At 35.4% G+C, this 20,482-nt stretch overlaps 2 protein-coding genes across 2 annotated transcripts in view; both read left to right on the top strand.

Annotated features, from left to right (window-relative positions):
- Positions 1–20,482, top strand: part of LOC149569389 (serine/threonine/tyrosine-protein kinase HT1-like) — a 52,640-nt gene that overhangs the window by 12,307 nt on the left and 19,851 nt on the right. The window lies entirely within an intron of this gene.
- LOC149569390 (uncharacterized) lies at positions 822–2,397 on the top strand. Its single transcript, XM_089822110.1, has 3 exons — positions 822–1,680; positions 1,826–2,124; positions 2,267–2,397. The coding sequence occupies exons 1-2, from the start codon at positions 941–943 to the stop codon at positions 1,986–1,988; spliced, it is 903 nt and encodes a 300-aa protein (XP_089678236.1). The 5' UTR covers positions 822–940; the 3' UTR covers positions 1,989–2,124; positions 2,267–2,397.

Here is a 20,482-nt window from a genome sequence, read left to right as displayed (position 1 = left end):
TCTTACTTGCACTAACATCCTCCATGCTCGTTGCCCTATTACAGGATGGTAGAGTGGTGGACCAGAAGGCAAGTAGAACCAAGGGAAGCAATCCTAAGACTAGAACGAAAGAGAGAAATCTGCTTAAGGACCCCTTTCAACTCTAAATGATTTGAAATTACCTCTATCTATAGCTAAGGGGGATTGTCCTTCTTTTAGTCTGTTTTTCATCCGTATCATGTCCATTGTACCGATATTGGTGTCGGTTATTCTCTTCATTTTCGAGAAGAAGGGCGTTTTGGGCATCATATCCTCTTTGTCTTTCTTAGTGTTTGCCCGCTTGGGATTCTTACTTGCACTAACATCCTCCATGCTCGTCGCCCTATTACGTGATGGTAGAGTGGTGGACTAGAAGGCAAGAAGAACCATAGATGGAAGACTCGCCGATTACTCGGCGAGTTTTTAAAAGTCGCCGAGTATTTTGGGACGGCGAGTAAATCGCCCAAAAACTCGCCTGCCAAAAAACTCGGCGTGAGTCCAAAAACTCGGCGAGTTATGTAAAAAAACTCACGGTTCAGGGAACCCGCAGCCAATGACGCCTAAATAGGTCAAAATGCATTGTTTCTTTCATTTGTGTGGAGCAAAGAAGGTTTTAGCTGATTGCAAGTGATTAAAGGCAGATTGGAGTGGATTTTGGAGGATTCTAACCGAATTTAGAAGAGAAATTTCTTTCCAGGTATGTTCATCTTATCATTGTTTGAAAACTTTTTATAGTTTTAAGCAAAGCTTTTATTGTTTTTCTTGTTGTTTGTAAATGATTTCAAATCATTTGAAATTTGAAACCCTAGTTGTTTTAAACTTCTAGCTTCTAAGTTCTAACTCTAAGTTCTAACTTTGTTTATTCGTTTTTCTATAAATTTAATTATTTATGTGTAGGGCAGCGGACAAGCATTAAGAAAACATGACAAACCCGCAAGAAGAGTGGCCACAAACACCATGCTCATCTGGATATATAGGCACTTGGCCTAAAAATGCAAGAGATAAGGCATGGCGGTATGCCTATGAAGCTCCAAGTCCAAATGATATTGGGAAGGTGATATGCATTCCCTGTGAGAGAATTATTTCTGGAGGCATAAACCGCCTCAAATACCACCTTGCAGGCATAAAGAAACATGACTCAAATCCTTGTCTCAAGGTAACTGATGAAGAAAAAAGATTCATCCATGCCCTACTTGCAGCTGCTGAAGAGAAAAAATTGAATAGGGAGAGGGCAAAATTATCTATGAGGGCAGCCATAGCTGAATCTGAAGGAGCTCCTTTTGATATGCAAGAGGAAGAAGAAGCACTTGAGAACATACCAGGGTCTCTTCGTGGCCCACGGATCCCCAAACAAAATTTCTCTTTTACCGGTTCCACTTCTTCTACATCTCCTACTTCTTCATCATCACCATTCGGATCCCCATCAGGGATAGGTGGTTATTTTGTGCCTGGGAACACACTTGGAGCACAACCATCATTAGAGAGCGTTGCATGGTTTAAGGAGGTGCATGAGCAAACTGATATTGCAGCAGCTGATTTTTGGTTTTTCAACAATATCTCAATGAATGCCGCTGATAGTCCCTATTGGGTCAATATGGTGAATGCAATGACAATATCAGGCAAAGGGTACAAGCCAGCTAATCGCAAGTATATGAGTGGAAGGTTAGTATTTTACTATTTAGTAATTGTAAATAATTGTGATTCAATTTAGTTCATTGTTATATTTTAAATCTTAATTGTTATAACTTATTTCCTAATTTTTTACTAACACTTACACTTTATTTAATATTACACTTAAATTTTGTAGGTTGCTTGACAAAGCGGTTGGTAGGGCAACATTGTTGATAGAAGACCAAAAGAAAGAGTGGAAGAAGTATGGCTGCACCATTTTATCTGATGGGTGGACAGATGGAAGAAGTAGAACCATTATTAACTTCTTGATTGCTTGCAAAGATGATGTGGTGTTTTGAAAATCTGTCGATGCCTCCAACAAAGTGAAAAATGCAGCCACATTGGCTTTAATGTTGGAGAATGTTGTCATGGAGGTGGGAATAGAGAATGTGGTGCAAATAATCATAGATAATGTAGCAGCATATGTGGCAGCAGGTAGATTTAATTTTTTATATTTGAATCAATATGAATCATGAATGTAATGCTATGGTATTATTCAATTTAGATTTGATGTAATTTGTAAATACTAAATATGGAAAGTTTGTTACTGATTATTGATTTTTTGCTAATCTTTTAGGTAGAATCCTCCAAGAGAGGCATCCCACACTTTTTTGGTCACCTTGTGCAGCACATGTCCTTGACCTTCTTTTGGAGGACATAGGAAAACTTGATTGGGTGAGTCCAGTTGTGGAAGATCCTAGGCGAGTCACGAAATATATCTATAATCACCCATGGGTTCTCAGTTTGATGAGAAAAGCCACTAAAGGCAAAGATTTGATGAGAACTGCTATGACAAGGTTTGCAACGGTCTTTTTGACGTTGCAAAGTATTCTTGACCACATAGTGGCTTTGAAGCAAATGTTTGTGTGTGCTGATTGGGTTGCTTCACCTTACTCTAAGAAGCCCGAAGGAGAGGCTGTGGCACAAATAGTCTTTGATGATAGCTTTTTTGCAAAGGCTAAGGAGATTGTGGAGGTAACTTCATTATATTTTTAGTTTATTCAAGTTTCATTATCAATTCATAACTTACTATGTTATTAACTAATTTGTATTTTTCAAATTTCAAATGTAGATGTCTTTGCCCCTGGTTCTAGTCTTGCACACATGTGATGGGCAGCAATCCCCAATGGGAAGTCTTTATGAGGCCATGGATAGGGCGAAAGAGGCTGTTAGAAGTTACTATCACGGGGATAGTCTCAGATTTGACCCCATTTGGGAAATAATTGATAGGAGGTGGAACAATATGCTCCACCAACCTATTCATGCAGCAGGCTACTTCCTCAATCCCAAATTCAGGTACTATGATAATTGATTGTCCTTGAAGTTGGAATTTTAATAAGTCTTTATTTTACTTTACTTTTTAAGGTTGTGTAGTAAGACTTGATGTCATTTTCTATTTATTTTAGGGCTGATGATTCCTACTTAGATTCTAATGGAGAGGTCATGGAAGGTCTTTCTAAATGCATTGAGAGAATGATATCAAGTGAAGAGGAGAGAGACCTTATTGTGACCGAACAACAAATCTATGTGGAATCAAGGGGTCCTTTGTTCTCTTCTATGCTAGCAAAGAGAGCAAGATCTACTCAAGCACCAGGTAAAGCATCAAACTTTAAAACTTTTGCTAATTGATAAGTTGTGCTTCTGATTTTTTTTTTATTGCTTTATAACTTTTTTAATTTTGTTTGTAGATGCTTGGTGGGCAAGTGACAATACCCCCAATTTAAGGAAATTTGCTCTCAGAGTCCTATCCCAACCTTGTAGCTCATCCCATTGTGAGTGCAATTGGAGCTTATTTGAGTCCATCCATACAAAGAAAAGAAACAGAATGACTAAAAAACGGCTTAATGATCTTGTTTATGTGCACTATAATTTTAAGTTGCGCATAAAAAAGACACAACTCTTAGAACTACGTGGTCCGCTTGATCTAGATGAGATAGATCCTTATTCTGATTAGACAGCACAGGAGCCAAGTCCATTGTTTACGCCAGATGAGATCGCTGATTTGGAGAGGCAGGCCATGGAGGGGGAGGCTAACACTGATTTTCAGTTCACTATGGATGACATTGAGGATGAGGACGAGGATGATGATGATTCAGGCGAGGATCAGACATTACCATTAGGAGGAGATGCATTCTCTTCTAGGACGCCAAGCCAGTCAGTAGGGACATTGAGCGAGGGGGCATAGCCACAGAGTTCACAGTCACGCAGCTCACGCCCTATCCCAGTGCGGGGCACTTCTTTTAGGACTAGACCCCCTTGCTTTCCTGCTAGTGCAAGTGGAAAGAGGAAGATGTGATTGACATTGTATTGATGTATTTAGACTTTTGGTATTTACTTCTAGTTTGACAGATTGAAACTATTTAGTAATTTACTATTTTGCTTCCTACCATGAGCATTCTGCATGAGAATGCAATTTTGTACGCATTATGCATTTATATATATCTAAACTTTGTTTCTTTCTTTTGTATTGTCTTTAATTAACTTATTAGATTCATCTTTTCATTACATTTTGCAAAATAAATGTATTTTTAATTAAATTTCAGCGGTTTTTTAGGTTCCCGAGTTTTTCTCGAGTTTTTTTTTAAAATCGCCGAGTTTTTCCCGATTAAACTTTTGGGGGGCTGGGTGAGTTTTTGCATTTGGTGAGTTTTCCAACTATGAGAAGAACCAAGAGGAGCAATCCTTAGACTAGAACGAAAGAAGGATGTCAGCTTAAAGACCCCCTGCAACTCTAGATGATGAAAATTCACCTTAACCAATAATCTTATAGCGACTTTTCAGAATTAGGACTTGACCTTAAGAACTTCAAATCGTTTGCAAATTAGAAATTTATCATGCAATTCACCTCCAAATAAAATTACCCAACTTAGGGCAAAAATCGCAGCCTCTTGAAAAAATCAGAATTTTATCTTCCACAAATTTCGGCTCCTACAAATTTTGCCCTCCACAAATTTTGGCTCCCACAAATTTCACCTTCCACAAATTTCGCCAAGCAAGAAGAGTGCAGATCTGCTCTTGCAAAATCACCAATGCCTTGAGAAGGAGAAGTGAGAAGTGAGGAAGAAATGGGAGAGAGGCCTCCTCTTATACCCAACTTTCTTATTCTCTCCTTGCTAGTCGACTTGGACCCTGGGAGCAAGAAAAACAAATAATTAATGCAAAATTATGGCCCACAATTAAATGCTTAGCTAAAATTAATTTTGCCATGATGAAAATTAACATTTAAATTGCCAATTGGACCAAAATTGCAAAAGGAAAATAAATGGTGCCTTGGAGATGTTAAATATTTTCATTTAATGAGGATTTAGTAATTAATACGTCATTAAAATTGGATTTTGGCTAACCAAAAGCCATTTTTCAATATTAAATTACCAATTTCATTAAAGGCAAAAAGTTTTCAAGGCAATTTTAATCTATTAAAACCATTGTTTTGCAATTTTTACCCAAATTGATTTTGCTATGCCAATAATTTTTTTTTTGACAAAAGTAAAATAAAATTTTCTAGAGCCAAAAATCGATTTTGCAATTTTATTTCACCAGCACAAAAATTAATTTTCTTCACCAAAAAAAATAATTAAGATTTTCTAAAAGACCAAATTTAACAAAAATTTCATTTTTTGAAAATTATCCAAATTTATACAATTATATCCAAATTTTCAAAAGAAAATGTTTAAGTGCAAAATTTACAATTTTATCCTGCCAATATTACATCCCAATTTTTGCCCTAAAAATTTAAAAATATTTAAAGCTAAACATAGCCGTTGAACCAAAAATAGTTTTTCATGTTCAAGTGAAATTCATTTATATAGCCATTGTTTATTTATTTATGTTCATGTGAAATTGAAGCAGTTATCATTAGCCGTTGCATCATCCTATGAAGTTGAATTAGTTAAATTTAGTCGTTGTGATCATGTGAAATGAAGTCAGTTAAATTTAGCCGTTGCATAGTTACGATGAATCAAATAGTAATTATGATGAAATATCCTAACAATTTTTATCTAACAATTTATAAATCATGAATTGATGTTTTGGCGAGAATGTTGTTTTTTTTAAAAAGGTTGTAGGATGAAGACCCAGAAGAGAGCAGAAGCATTACGAAACGAGGTCATCGGAATGGGATGGACATAAGATTCAGTTATCAGGAATGACAGGTTTGATCAAAAAAATCGCCTTGGCAAATTATTAAGACTCGACAACAAATTTCTTAGTGGAAATTTCACATGAGCTTAAATTTAAAATAAAATAAAAATAATAATAATATAATGTAAATAATAACTATAAACCAAAATTCTTACCTTAATTTAATTTAACAAATAATAATATTATCTTACGTTATCTTACTCTCTTAATTAAGATCATAAATATATAAACACAAAATGACACTGCTACATTTAAATTTCTAATTCAATAAGCCACTTTGTATGTATATATTTACAAACTTATTGAAGACAATAAAATAATATAAAATAATATTATTATTTGACTCTTCAATTTCTCTTCCCTCCTTTTCTTCTTTTTCGTTTGATTTTTTTTTTTTAAATTTACATCTGAGGAAGAAATCATATTGTAGTCTTGTAACGGCAGGAAGCCATAAGGACAAGCTTGGTTTTATTTATAGCGCTTGTTCTTGTCGTTTCTGAGACATGAGAGCCGACCATCTTCCTCACGTTTACCCTCTGAGTAATACTGATTTCATTTTGTTAAGAGCCGTCTGCCATTGAAAAGTTTTGCTGATATACTCTACTATCCTCACCCGCTCGTGGAGACCAGAGAAGGTCATGCGAGTTCTTAGCAACAACCACTGCAAGTTCTGTGTCACGTAAGACGACCAAATGAAATTTTCCTTAATTTTGTTTCTCCATTACATTTCTTTGTCAATGCTGGGTCGGCTTTTCTTTTTGTCTTTTGTAAATGATTCCAATACTGAGAAAAACGTAAAAACTCGTGTCTATTTCTTGAGCAGTCGAATGTGCATACAGTCTAAGTTTGTCTTATAAAAACCATGTGAAATAGCAGGTTAAGCTTTAAACAAATATAAAAGTTTATACAATCCCAATCGTATGCTTGGATATAATTTTGCCAAATTTCTTTCTCTGAATAAGTCTGTAGGTATAACTTAAGACTTTTCCCTTTAATCTCTGGATAAGAATCAGAATAATTGAGGTAGTATGAATAACAAAACCACCGGCCATTGCCAGAAAGTGATAAGGTGCCAGCCTTATAGATGTAAGGATAAAAGATCAGGCACCGGAGAGTCACCAGATGATGGCCCGGAAAGTGGTAAAAAGATGATGATAAACCTGTAAGAATAATAATAAGAATATAGTCAGTAATTAAAAATTTACTCAATAAAATCTAATGCAATTTGGCTCATGTGATTCCACTTTGAAAATTAGTTGTCGAGTTGAGTGGTGGAGATCGGGTTATAAAAACCCACCTCTAAAATCCTTGGCCAGGGCGATGATTAGGCAGATTTGCCACAACAATATGATCGCGTTGATGTCCTGAAGTTTCAGTTATTCAATCGAATAGCTGTTGGGGCCACAACCCACCTGAGTACTCCGATGATTGGATCAATGAACGTCCCAAGCCTGACCTCAAGGTAGGGAAGGCCGTTCTATTTAATTAGAACTTGTGGGGATAAATAAAAAGGTCAGCGGTTGGGAGGTTAAGCCTATGATAATGCTTCTCCTCTCACTAAAGTCAGAGCTCGGACAATTGATTGGAAAAGTCTCCCAAGTTAATTAGTACGTATCTTTTTGCTTTTAAAGTTAATATATATTTTTTAATTTTCAGCTGAAAAGATCTTCTTCAGAAAAGATAGATGTATCATGTTATATGCAACTTCCGTTCCAGAAATTTTAGGTCTAGAATTAAATTTCAGTTTTTCTGTTAAATTCAATTATTCAATAATTAGATTAAATTTAATTTTAGTAATTTGATTAGAATAATTTTTAGAACTCAGTAGTCTTATTTTCAGCAAATAGTTTAAATTGTGAAATGGAAATATAATTAACAAATTACAAATCAGTTGGTTAAATGTTGAAAGTAGAAGTAGAAAAATCCAGCTATTACAACCAAGTTGGAATTAACTTTGAAATTTGTTCGGCCTAAGGATAGAATTGGTGGCTTTGCAAAATCAAGTTGAAACTGGGTGAAAATAAATCTAATCTTTCTCCCATTGGCTCGAAAGTGTCCAAGGCTCAAAATTCTCAAAATTGTTGGACAATACAAAAATTTGCCGAAGCGATAAAAAAAGGGGTGGTCCCCAAAATTTTGGGGCGATGGTGGGAAAACCTCACAACAGTTAGAGATTGTGTTGGGAATTAAGTTAAGGTCCGAGGTTGGGTGGTTAAGCCCTTGACAATGTTTCACCTCTTCCCAATTTGTCGGACATACAACAAACAAAGATAAGTTGTATATTAAATTGTTTGTCGGAAACATGTATTATCACTTTTATGATGTATATGCAAGAAGGTAAGATTAATTGAGTCATTTCATAATTACAAATATTTTACACCTAGATGCGAGAGATAGATTTATGGATTGTTTTCCATTTATATGAATATTGAATATGAGCATATTTTTTAATTTTGAGTTATTGCCACAGTTACGTAATTGGAAGGAAAGGAATCTGAAGCCTTAATTGATTCAGTGGTAACTGGAACCCTAAATGATACAGTGGTATCGGAAGCCCTAATTGATACAGTGGTATCTTAAGCCTTAATTGATACAGTGATATCTGAAGCCCTAAATGATCCAATGGTAATTGATGCCCTAACTAATATAGTGGTTTGTGATGTCCTAATTTTAAATAGTGGTAATTAATAGTAATCGTCATTTGTTGAATGATAGTCGTTATATGATTTTGTTATGGTGGTATTTGTGGACTAACTTGGGTGGTACGTGGATATTATTTTCTATATTAAATTCATTGATGGTGTTTTAAGTTCTTAGTTAAGAAATTTTGTTTAACTGTTTTTTTTACCATCCATCTCTTTCACATGAACATGACTAATATAACTATCATCCTATGAAATTAAAGTATTAACTGTATTCCTTTGAGTATGTTAATTGTTAATTAAGACCCCGGGAAAACAGGATGTTACACTATTTAACTTTTTCCTCTGTAGTTGTCCTTAGCAATGCATAATTAAATTTATTCAAAATCTCCTTTCATAGGTTGGCCAAAGAGTTTTTTAATATTGTTTTAGTTTACATTAGTTGCTGCTTGTATATATATTAGATGTAATTGCTGCTTTTAGTATTGTAACTGTTGGGTTCTTTGGTTGCTATGACTTGGATTTTAGTTGGGTAACATTGCAGTCTGCCCTTCCCAAAGCCATTAGTCCTCAAACAATACTTCAATTGGAATAATTAAGTTGATTCCTTGATAGGAGGATGGCTTGATCCTTTGCAATTTCCTTTAAATGAAAATTGATGATTTAAGTCACTTTTTCTATTCTATTTGGAATTTTGGATATTATTATACGATGTAGTTTTGGCTTAAAACTATTCAAATATTTTTAGTATCTTAGGTTCTTGCTATTTTTAGCTTGTTATTCTAGAACTTTTGTTAATGGTCATTTAGTCTTTATTTTTAGTTATCTTTGTTAGAATATATAGTTCATCAAAATAACTGAGAGGGGGGGGGGGGAGGGTGAATCAATTATCCAACTATTATCACAACTATCAACCTTATTATATCTTAACCATATGAGCAATATAGTCAAAAACCATAACAAGATACTCATGCACAATAGCACCATATATGTTAATTAGGGAAACCCTTGATCAGAGGGGAAACCCCGATGGGGATGCTACCCACAAGATGATGTACTAATATAAATATTCCTTGTTAGAGGATGGACCCTGTTAGGAGTCTATAACAACATTCAATATATGTTAGGAGTTGTGCCAACCCTATTAGGAGTTGTAAAAGGCAGATGGACCCACTGTCCAAATAGCTTCAGGGGCAAGACCAATGAACTCACTGTCTAAATGATCTCTGTATTATTCCTTGTAGAAGAGTACAATTGAACTGTATTGCTCGTTCCTCTTCCTTTGTACTATCAACCGGACTTCTACTCCTAATCTCAATACAAGATCACAAACCTCACATCCAAAATTCCCTTGGATCGCTTACTCGCATTCACCAAACACTCCACTCTTCTTCGCACTTCCTTGTACGCTTCACACTTAATACACTTCACACACACACTTTGCAATCAAGGAAAAATATGTTCCTTTATATCATATCTTCAAAATAATTCCTTGAGTTGGCCTTGAGGCTTTTCCAATTAATTATAATAAGATAATTAATTATTTCGCAATTACAATAACATTGTCGGCTCATAGTTTATACAACTTATCACACGTGCGACACTAGGGCTTGCACACTTGCTGATGTTACCACCAGACTGTCTTCTATCACTGTCTAACAACACATCTCTAGATTATATCTCTGTTAGAAGATATAATGCAATCATCGGAAACTGCTTAACAATTCCTCTGTCTTTGTACTGCTCTCTGTAAATCACTTACAACTTTCGCATGACTTCGACTTATGTTACATGCACTTAGCCTCATCATCAGGACACAATGTAAAACATGTCCTCACTTAGCCTCATCATCAGGACACAATGTAAAACATGTCCTTAACCGCGCGTCACCACCTGACAATCAAAACTCTGTCCGTACAACCTTGATCTCTGTGTGCTACTTTGCCAGTCTTCATAGACTTACTGCTATGTTGACATCAATGACAAACACAGTCATGAATGCAACATGTCAATACTGCCACATGTTCTCCAATGCTTAGATACTCCCCCAAAGGAATACCATTAGCATTCATGCTAACAATCTCCGCCTTTGGCATTGATGGCAACATAGATGAAAAACATCTAGGTTCCAAGAATACTAGACGATACTGTGCTGTTGCTGCTATTCTCATCTTTTCAAATCCTTTTCATCAATCAAATCTGAACTCCTCTGAAACACTGCTATGTTCTGCATCTTCTTTAGGATCGGCAACAATTGTTTACTAACAACTTCCAGCTTCTCCCCCATACATCAAAACTCTTCATGCTGCATATCTCCCCCATAGAGATATTCTTTCTTCTTTCTTACATAAATCTTTCTAAATCTCCCTAATAACTATCTCTCCTCCATTCATCTAGAGGATGTTTCTCAGAGTCGTCTCTCCCCATACATAGTTAGGAGATGTTTTTCATGCACTCTTCTCCCCCATTGACATCAATGACAAATGCCTCATTATGTCAATTTACTACTGCAAGTCTTCGACTAGCGCAAGTGTCCAAAGACATTGTTCAATACCAAATACCAAGAGTCCTCAATGACTCTGCTCATCATAGATACTCCCCCATACAGGAAGCATCATCATTCAGTCTAGTCAAACAATAGTGCTTTGTACCATTGGACTGATGCAATATTTGCATCATCTACTCTGAAGCAGGCAGGGGCATAATCCCTAGCATACCTCTCAAGTACTCAAATGTATCTTTAGGTAAGGGCTTTGTAAATATATTTGCATCTGATCTTTAGTACTCACATACTCCAATATGATCTCCTTTTCTGTTGCCTTCTCTCTCAAAACATGATACTTAATAGATATATGAATAGTTTTTGAATGCAATACAAGATTCTTAGACATACTTGTCTTGTATTATCACAGTATATGATAACAGGTTCTGAAAATTCTATCCCAATTTCCTTCAGCATTTGCTTCATGTACATAACTTGATTACTGTTATTTGCTATTGCTACATACTCTGCTTCAATTGTTCTCTGTGAAATACAATCTTGTTTCTTGCTTAGCCAAGAACCCAATCTTCCGCTATGAAAGAATGCTCCACCACTAGTGCTCTTTCTGTCATCCATATTGCCTGCCCAATCCGCATTTGTACAGGTGCATAGAGTGAAATCACTTGATCTATCATACCATATTCCATAATCAAATGTTCCCTTCAAATATCTGAATATCCTCTTTATTGTTGCATAATGATACTCCTTAGGATTAGTTTGAAATCTAGCTACAATCATCCCAATTGCATTTTCTATATCTAGTTTGGTGTGAGTCAGATATTGCAAACCTCCAATCATGGATTTGTAGTTCTTCTGCTCAACTGTAGGTGTCTCATCTTTGCTAAATAACTCATGACCAATTATCATTGGTGTACCAATAGGCTTACAACTTTACAAGCCAAATCTCTTTAACAAGTCCTTCAAAGACTTCGCTTGTGAAATGAAAATGCCATCATTGTTTTGCACAATTTGCAAACTTCGGAAGAACTTCATTTCTCCTATCATACTCATTTCAAACTCATTCTTCATTTCTTTAGCAAACTTATCACTTGCTACATCATTGCCTCCAAATATTATGTTATCAACAAATATTACTATTATAAGCAAGCGATTTTCAATTTCTTTCAAATAGAAGTTACTATCTATCGTACCTTTAGCAAATCCAAGCTTTGTCAAATACGTGTCCAACCTTGCATACCAGGTTCTAGGTGCTTGTTTTAGGCTATATAAAGCTATCTTCAATTTGCATACCATATCTTTCTCTTCAGTCAGAGGGAAACCTCTAGGTTGCTCAATATATACTTATTTAAATTCTCCATTCAGGAAGGCTGATTTGAGATCCATCTAATACACTTTGAACTTCTAACTTGCTGCATAAGCTAGGAACATTCTCACTGCTTCCATTTTCGTTACAGGGGCATATGTTTCCTCATAATCTATTCTTTCTTGCTGTGAATATCCTTTGCATACAAGTCTAGCCTTGTTTCTTGTAACTTCACCTTATTCATTCATTTTGTTTCTGAATACCCATTTGGTTCCAATAACATTCTTGTCTTTAGGTCTTGGAACTAATTCCCATGTGCCATTCTTCACATTCTGATCTAATTCTTCCTTCATTGCTTGAATCCAATGATCATCTTTACATGCTTCATTTGTACTCTTAGGTTCAACTTGATAAAATTAAACATATCTCTTCATTAACTCTGTTCCTTTGTCTTTGCTTTCAATTATCTGCTCTAGAGGGTGATTCTTTGTCAGATTCTTGTTTAAGGTAGGAGTTGCTAACTCAACTCTTACTTCTTTTCTTGGTTCAGATCTTTCTCCTCTTTGCTCAACAATTTGCACATCATTCTGTAGATCATTGTTAGTCTCAAAGAAATCTTTAACATTTTCATGGTTAACCTTTGGATCAACAATAGTTACAAAAGCTATCTCTTCTATTACTTCCTCTTTCTTAATCAATTCAAGCTCATTATCTTCATCATCATTATCATTCAAGAATCTTTAAATACTTGTTTTAAAGTCTTCATCATCATCAGAAAGTGAACTCTTTCTAGATTTTCTTACTCTCTTAGGACATCTAGATGAAAAATGACCAAACTCTTTGCATGTCCAACAAACAAAAAATTTCATACCTTCAGGTTCCCTTTTCATCAGCAGATCAATTTCTTCGAATTTGGGTTTGTCTTTACTCATGCCTCTATTCTTTTGTATGCAACAAAAGGATTCTGGATTTGGAAACTCAATGCTCTGTTCTTTATATAAATCTGATAACTCACCAAGAAGCTCTATCATCTAGATGTCAAAATTTTCTCTATTTGACTTAGGACTATCCTTTCTGAAAAGATTCGCCATTGATCTTTCAAAGCTGTTAAGATTTTTTTTCAAGGACCTGATGCTCTGATACCAATTGTTAGAATATATAGTCCACCAATATAACTAAGAGCGGGGGTGAATCAATTATCCAACTATTATCACAATTATCAACTTTATTATATCTTAACCATATGAACAATATAACCAGAAACCACAAGAAGATACTCATGCACAATAATACCATATATGTTAACCAGGGAAACCCTTGATTAGAGGGAAAACCCTGAGGAGAAGATGCCCACAAGATGATGTACTAATATAAATATTCCTTGTTAGAGGATGGACCTTGCTAGAAGTCTATGAAAACATTCAGTACATATCAATTCTTGTTAGGAGACTTTGAATCCCTGTTAGGAGAGTCCAACCCTGTTAGGAGTTGTAGAAGGCAAATGGACCCACTGTCCAAATAGCTTTAGGGGCAAGACTAATGAACCCACTGTCCAAATGATCTCTGTATTATTCCTTTCAGAATAATATAATTGAACTGTACTGCTCCTTCCTCTTCCTTTGTCCTGTCAACCAGACTTCTACTCCTTTTGATCTCGATACCAGATCACAAACCTCATATCCAATAATCCCTTGGATAGCTTACTCGCGTTTACCAAACACTCTGCTCTTCTTCGCACTTCCTTGTACACTTTGCACTTGATACACTTCACACACACACACACACTTTGCAATCAAGGAAAAATACTTTGCTTTATACCATATCTTCAAAATAATTTCTTGAGTTAGCCATGAGGCTTTCCCAATTAATTATAGTAAGATAATTAATTATTTCATAATTACAATAACACCGTCGACTCATAGTTTATACAACTTATCACACGTGCGACACTAGGGCTTGCGCATTTGCTGATGTTACCATCAAACTGTCTTATATCACTATCTAACTACGCATCTCTAGATTATATCTTTGCTAGAAGATATAATGCAATCATTAGAAATTGCTTAACACTTACTCTGTCTCTGTACTGCTCTCTGTAAATCACTTACAACTTCCGCATAACTTCAACTCATGTTACGCACACTTAGCCTTGTCATCGGGACACAGTGTGAAACATGTCCTTAACTACACATCACCTGACAATCGAAACTCTGTCCATACGACCTTGCTCTTTGTTTTCTACTCTGCTAGTCTTCACAAACTTACTGCCATGTTGACATCATTGACATACACATTTATGAATGCAACGTGTCAATACTGCTACATGCTCTCCAATGCTTAGGTTACTCCCCCAAAGAAATACCATCAACATTCATGCTAACAATCTTAATTTGGTCTATTTTTAGATGACGTATTTATTTAGTTTATGCTTTTTATAGCATTATAAACTCTAACTTTTTATTTGATTTGTTAATACAACCATTATGTTTTAAAAAGTTTCATTGTATTAAAGCAGGTCGATGAAGTTTCCAAAATGTGGCAATTTTTTTAAGCAAAAAATTGTACCTTCTTTTGATCTGAGTTTTTTTTTCTTCCAAAAATTGGATTTTCATTTTTTTTAATGAACATAAAAAAAATCGTTGGAAGTTTTTTTTCCAGTTTTGTGGTTCATTTTTTAAGGTTTTCTCAGACCCTTTCTTTTTTGTACCCACATTTTTTAGTTCATAGATCTGTGTGCTTGAGTTTTTTGCAGAAGTGCTTTTTGTTAAATTTTGAACTAGGATGCATAAAACAAAGTGCAGATAACTTAAAAACACAAGAACCCAAGAGATACCCTTGGAAAACTCTCCTCGAGGGAACACCCCAACCACACCAAGAAATATCACTTTATTGAATAATGAATGAGGTTTAAATATGATATTGTGAATACTTAGACTTCACACCCCTTTATGAATGCTACACAATCTTTCTTTTTACGATAATATTGACTTACACAGAATAATGACAATATCCTTAACACAGAGGAATAAATGAATTCACACAATACTGATCACACAATTATCATCTACAAACTACTCATGCCAATCTCAACACTGTGTTCGATAGCGACATATACATTGATAATCATGTACAATAGACACTAAGTATCATCTGTTGTAGACACAATCCAAACAACACCATATACGACACCTCGACACAGCAACCACAATTGATGAATGCCAAGGAATAAATATAGCTGAGAACAAAAAAGCCGATTCCACAGGAAGACTCTCCAGATCCAAAATAGTGACACTACATTAAAATGTATTACTCAACAACCACGTACACAACAATTACAATATTAGTGGCTCTCTGATGACCAACCAAAATGCAAACATAAGACTCTTGGCTTACCAAATGCAATTCAAGAAAAGCCTTTTCGGCAACGACATGCCACTTTGATATTTGACAGTGTCCAAAAATGTGGCCTTTCATTTGCAGATGCTGAAGACCCTTCATAGTCTACAAAGGGCACGACTCTTCACAAAGGAACTGATTCAACATTGTAGACTCTTTGCAGTCTTAATTTAGTTGTGCATAAATGCAATCATCATAGGTATATTGAATAGCTCGTGCAAATACCGATCTTCAACACTCCCTCTTAGCAAAGAAGATGTCTTCAACACTTCCTCTTAGCAAAGAAGATGTCTTCAACACTTCCTCTTAGCAAAGAAGATGTCTTTCCAAATACTCAAGTCATGGAATCTCTCAACATGACACTCACAATGGCTTCACCCATTTGTAAGAAAAACAAAATATATCACGTAGTCTCCAATGTGATAGCATCATGGAATTAGTCAACATGATATTCACCATGGCTACTCCCATGTGTTAAATAAATGTAAACACAAGCTCTCATTATGGAGTCACTCAACGTGATGTTGTCATAGTCTCTCAACATGACATCCACTATGGCTACTCCAATGAGTGGAAGGTGCAATACTTCTATCTCAAGCAAACTAGAACTGTCACCTCCAATTTCTCTATCTCAGAGAAATATACATTACCAGGGTTTTAACCTCACATTTCTTCATCTTAGAGAAATATGCATTAGAAGGGCTTTCACTTCACATTTGTCCATCACAAAGAAATATGCATTATTATATCAAGTAGAAAGAATCACTAATGCTGAGACTTTCTCAACAAGAGCAACATTCTCCATTATACCAAGCTTATGTTGAAAATAGAACATTTCACTTTGGAAAGTGGCTTGGTGAGAATGTCAGTTATCTGCTGATTAGTCATCAGTATAAGTATACTTGAGTTGAATTGCTTTTCTTTGCACCATATCTCTTAAATAATACACCATATCTCTTAAATAATAAAATCTGATCTCCTCCTGTTTTGTTCTATCAAATACTGGATTAACTAAAAGCTTCACACAACTTTGATTATCAAAATAAATCATTGTTGGTTCCAAGCACTGACCAAACAATTTCGCAAGAACCTTTTGAAGCCAAATTGATTCTCAAGTTGCCACACGGGATACAATATATTAAGCTTCTGCAATACTTTGAGCCACACATGACTGTTTCCTACTGTGCCAGGAAATCATAGAAGATCCTATGCTTAAACAACTAGAATTACTCCTATTGGTCACACTCCCTACCCAATCAAAATCAGAGTAACCTTGCAATTTTAGATCTTCGCAAAAGTATATGCCATATCCCATTGTACCATGCAAATATTTCAATAAATACTTTGCTACAAAAAAATGATTTTGTCTAGGCTCACACATGAACTAACTGAGAGTGTTTACAACATAACAAATATCTACCCTAGTAAGAAATAAAGCATCAACATAAAGCACTAAATTTAAAGTTTTATTGTCAACTACCTTGAAGGAAAGATTTTGATCTACATCATTCTTGGAGAATCCCAAGCTGATTAGGTTACATCCCAAATTTTGCCCTATAAAACTGATTATAGTCATTGAATCAAAATATTTCTTCATGATCGTGTGAAATTGAGTTAGTTAATTATAGCTGTTGTTATAGCATGTGAAAATAAGTTAGTTAATTATAGCCATTGTATCAATTTAATTATCATATGAAGTGAGTTAGTTAATTATCGCCGTTGTATCAATCTATTCATGATCATGTGAAATTGAGTTAGTTAATTATAGTGGTTGTACATATATGATGAGCATGTAAAGTTAGTTATTCTAACATTGATGAAATCTCTAACGGCCACTTGATGATTTTGAATTAGCAATTTATAAATCTTGAATTGATGTCTTGGTGAGAATGTTGTTTGAATGATTACAGAATGAAGACTAAAGAGAGAGGGGAAGCATTGCGAAACGGGGTCATCAGAAGGGGATGGTCAAATAGTTTAGTCATCAGAATTGACAAGTTTGACCTAAAACTATCTTGGCAAGGTTACTAGGACTTCGCAACATATTTCATGGTGGAACTGCATGAGCTATAAAGTGGAATATTATAATAAAACAATGTAAAATAAACATAAATTCTTACTTTTAAAGAATTATCAAATATTAATATTAATAAATTATTATTTCACATTCTCAAATATGATCATATGTAAATAATAATAAAATGACACCATTATATTATAATAATGATGCCACCCTATCATTACGTACACATAAGCATAGATGAGAAAATAAAATAGTAATAAAATAATATTAATATTCAAAACCTTTCATCTTCTTTCTTTCTTTTCCCTCCTTTCTTTCTTTTAAGTCGATTGGAATGGCTTTCGAAATTGAGTCTTGTAACTGAAGGTAGCTGTAGAGACAGGCTTATTCTTATTTATGGATTTCTTTAATCAACTATCAGCATTCATTCATTCACTTGCCTTCGGCTTCACTATTCTTTACCAAACGTAATCATTGTTAGAAACCATCGAAGTTACTGAAACTCTGCCGATATCATATCTAAACAATCCCATTCCAATACTATTCTATTTTTTATTCAATTCAATAGCATCTTCCGCGGGTCACAGAGTGAGATAGGCGGATTCCTTAAAGTACAGGACACATCTCAGTCATGTAAGATATTTGATTTAACCCGTATAATCTTTCACACTTTCCATTTGATAATATGTTTGCCAAATTTATTCCTGTAGCCGACAGTTCAGATCATGGTTTCTCCTAGTAATAGCATGTGAAAATACGATACAAATTTGCTAGTACCCGATGTGGTCACAAATTTAAAACTTCAAGTTCAAAGTTTTTGAACCACTTCGAACTGAAGTTCAAAGTAGTTCAAAGTAGTTCGATGCTTCAGAGGTCCAAAATGGTTCAGTACTTTGGACATGCAGATTCAAAGAAAGGATTCAGACTCAATGACTTCAAGTTCGATGATCAAGTGCAAAGGTATAGAGTGTTCAGAATCAGTCTTCACAGGAAACTTTGTCAAATTTATCAAGATCCTTTTTGGGCATATCAATTCAAATTTCAGTATTCAGAGGCATGTGGAGAATCACGAGTCCTGAATGTGACTGCACAGGAAGGATGTGCTAACTGCTAGTCAGAATATCTATCAAACAAATGAGTGATGTTGAATAGTTCAATAGAATGCCGATGTTGTGGTGGCTATCCTCTCTACATGAGATGCTCAAATTTTCACACAAAATGTCTACTACATAATGGAATGAAGACAACATTCAAATTGAAAGATGAGAACAAAATGTGCATATGAACCATTCAGTGGGATGCTTAAATTCATCTAAGTTGTAAATCTGTATGCAGGACACTAGAACTGACTAAGAGCCAATCATATTTAAATTTTATGGAAGGAACACACAAGGATGTTTCGAAGGAAGACTGCACTCATTCCAAAGGGAAAGCATGCATACCCCGAATACAATGAAAGTAATGGTGGAAGGTGCCATTGGATTCCCATTGACATGTGTCAATAGTTGCAGATGCTCTGAGTTATCAAGCCAAAGAGACGAATATGATGTGGGAAGCTTTGCCAATTTTGAATGAATAATATGTAACGGGTTTAGGCTTTACTCAGTGGCAGTCCACATGTTTAAGTTGAAGAGAGGCATCTCGAACCTCCATTAGTTAAAAGAAAAACTGATCCTTCCAAACCAATGAAAGTATGGAAGCACGCGGCTGGTAGCAATACAACTGGCAGATTCATAGAGATCACAGTTTGGACACATGTTTCTTATGACCCTCGAGCGCGATTAATGTGGATGCTCATGTACTAAGAAAATGAAGATCATTGTAGGCAAGAGATCTTGAAGTCATGGCAGTCCGTATGTTTGCATGATAAAAAGATAACAAGTATGGTAATCTGAAGTGTGAACGGAGGTCTTACATTTCATGAAAAACTTCTTTTCAAACTCGATAATAACTTGATAAAGGAAAATGTGAGGATGGAAGTGCCCTCTTACACTTCCTCCAATGCAAGTATGAGAAAGGTTGATTGGGTAGACACAGAGCTAGCAATGGCAAAGGCGTACAAAGTCGAGGATGATGAAGGCCTTCAGAAGAAACTTTGGTTCATGGTTGCCAGGCACGTAATTGAGCAAGAAAGTGAAAACAATATATCGCCAAGACCATGCCCGGGTACACTCTGTGTTGGCATAGAAACGGAGAAATGGTAGAAAACTACTTGATAGAACGCAGTCCGAGTACATTTGATGACCTGCGAATGCAATAGAAACATACAGACCCATGAAGTGTGTCCAATTGCTTTGTCTATACCCTGTGCAAGCCATAAGTATCGCCATAATAGATGCTCGGGATTCATTTTAGTATCAGGAGTCAACAATATCTATCAAATGATTTTGCATGATCTTGTAATATAAGAGGCATGAAGAATATTTGCAGAATTCTATGAACCCGCATGAGGACTTGAATCGGGCTCTAATCTGATATATGGTCCGTAGGAAGAAGAAAGATGGTCAAAATTTAAGTGAAATCTTCGTTGCTTTCCCTGAACATTCGAGAGCATTGAAACAAGGATATCATAGTAGAACTAATATCAATATAGTTATGCCGCAGACAGCCTGTTTGGAAGTAGTCTGATCATGGTGATGAAAAGCTTGCTTCACGACACGTCTCAAACTGAAATCAACGTGTCTTCTTACAGGAGAGGCACTGACAAGTGTACGTATCCAATTCTGGATCTGGTCTGATATGTATTTTGCTCACTGTGCCAATTCATTTTTCTTTCAGCTTGTGAA

Source organism: Cupressus sempervirens, chromosome 3 (genome assembly GCF_028749045.1).
Source record: "Cupressus sempervirens isolate cs-2001-9-10 chromosome 3, ASM2874904v1, whole genome shotgun sequence".
Classification (NCBI taxonomy): domain Eukaryota; kingdom Viridiplantae; phylum Streptophyta; class Pinopsida; order Cupressales; family Cupressaceae; genus Cupressus; species Cupressus sempervirens.
Note: the sequence above shows the minus strand (reverse complement) of the source record. Positions and strands in the feature narration are given on the sequence as shown.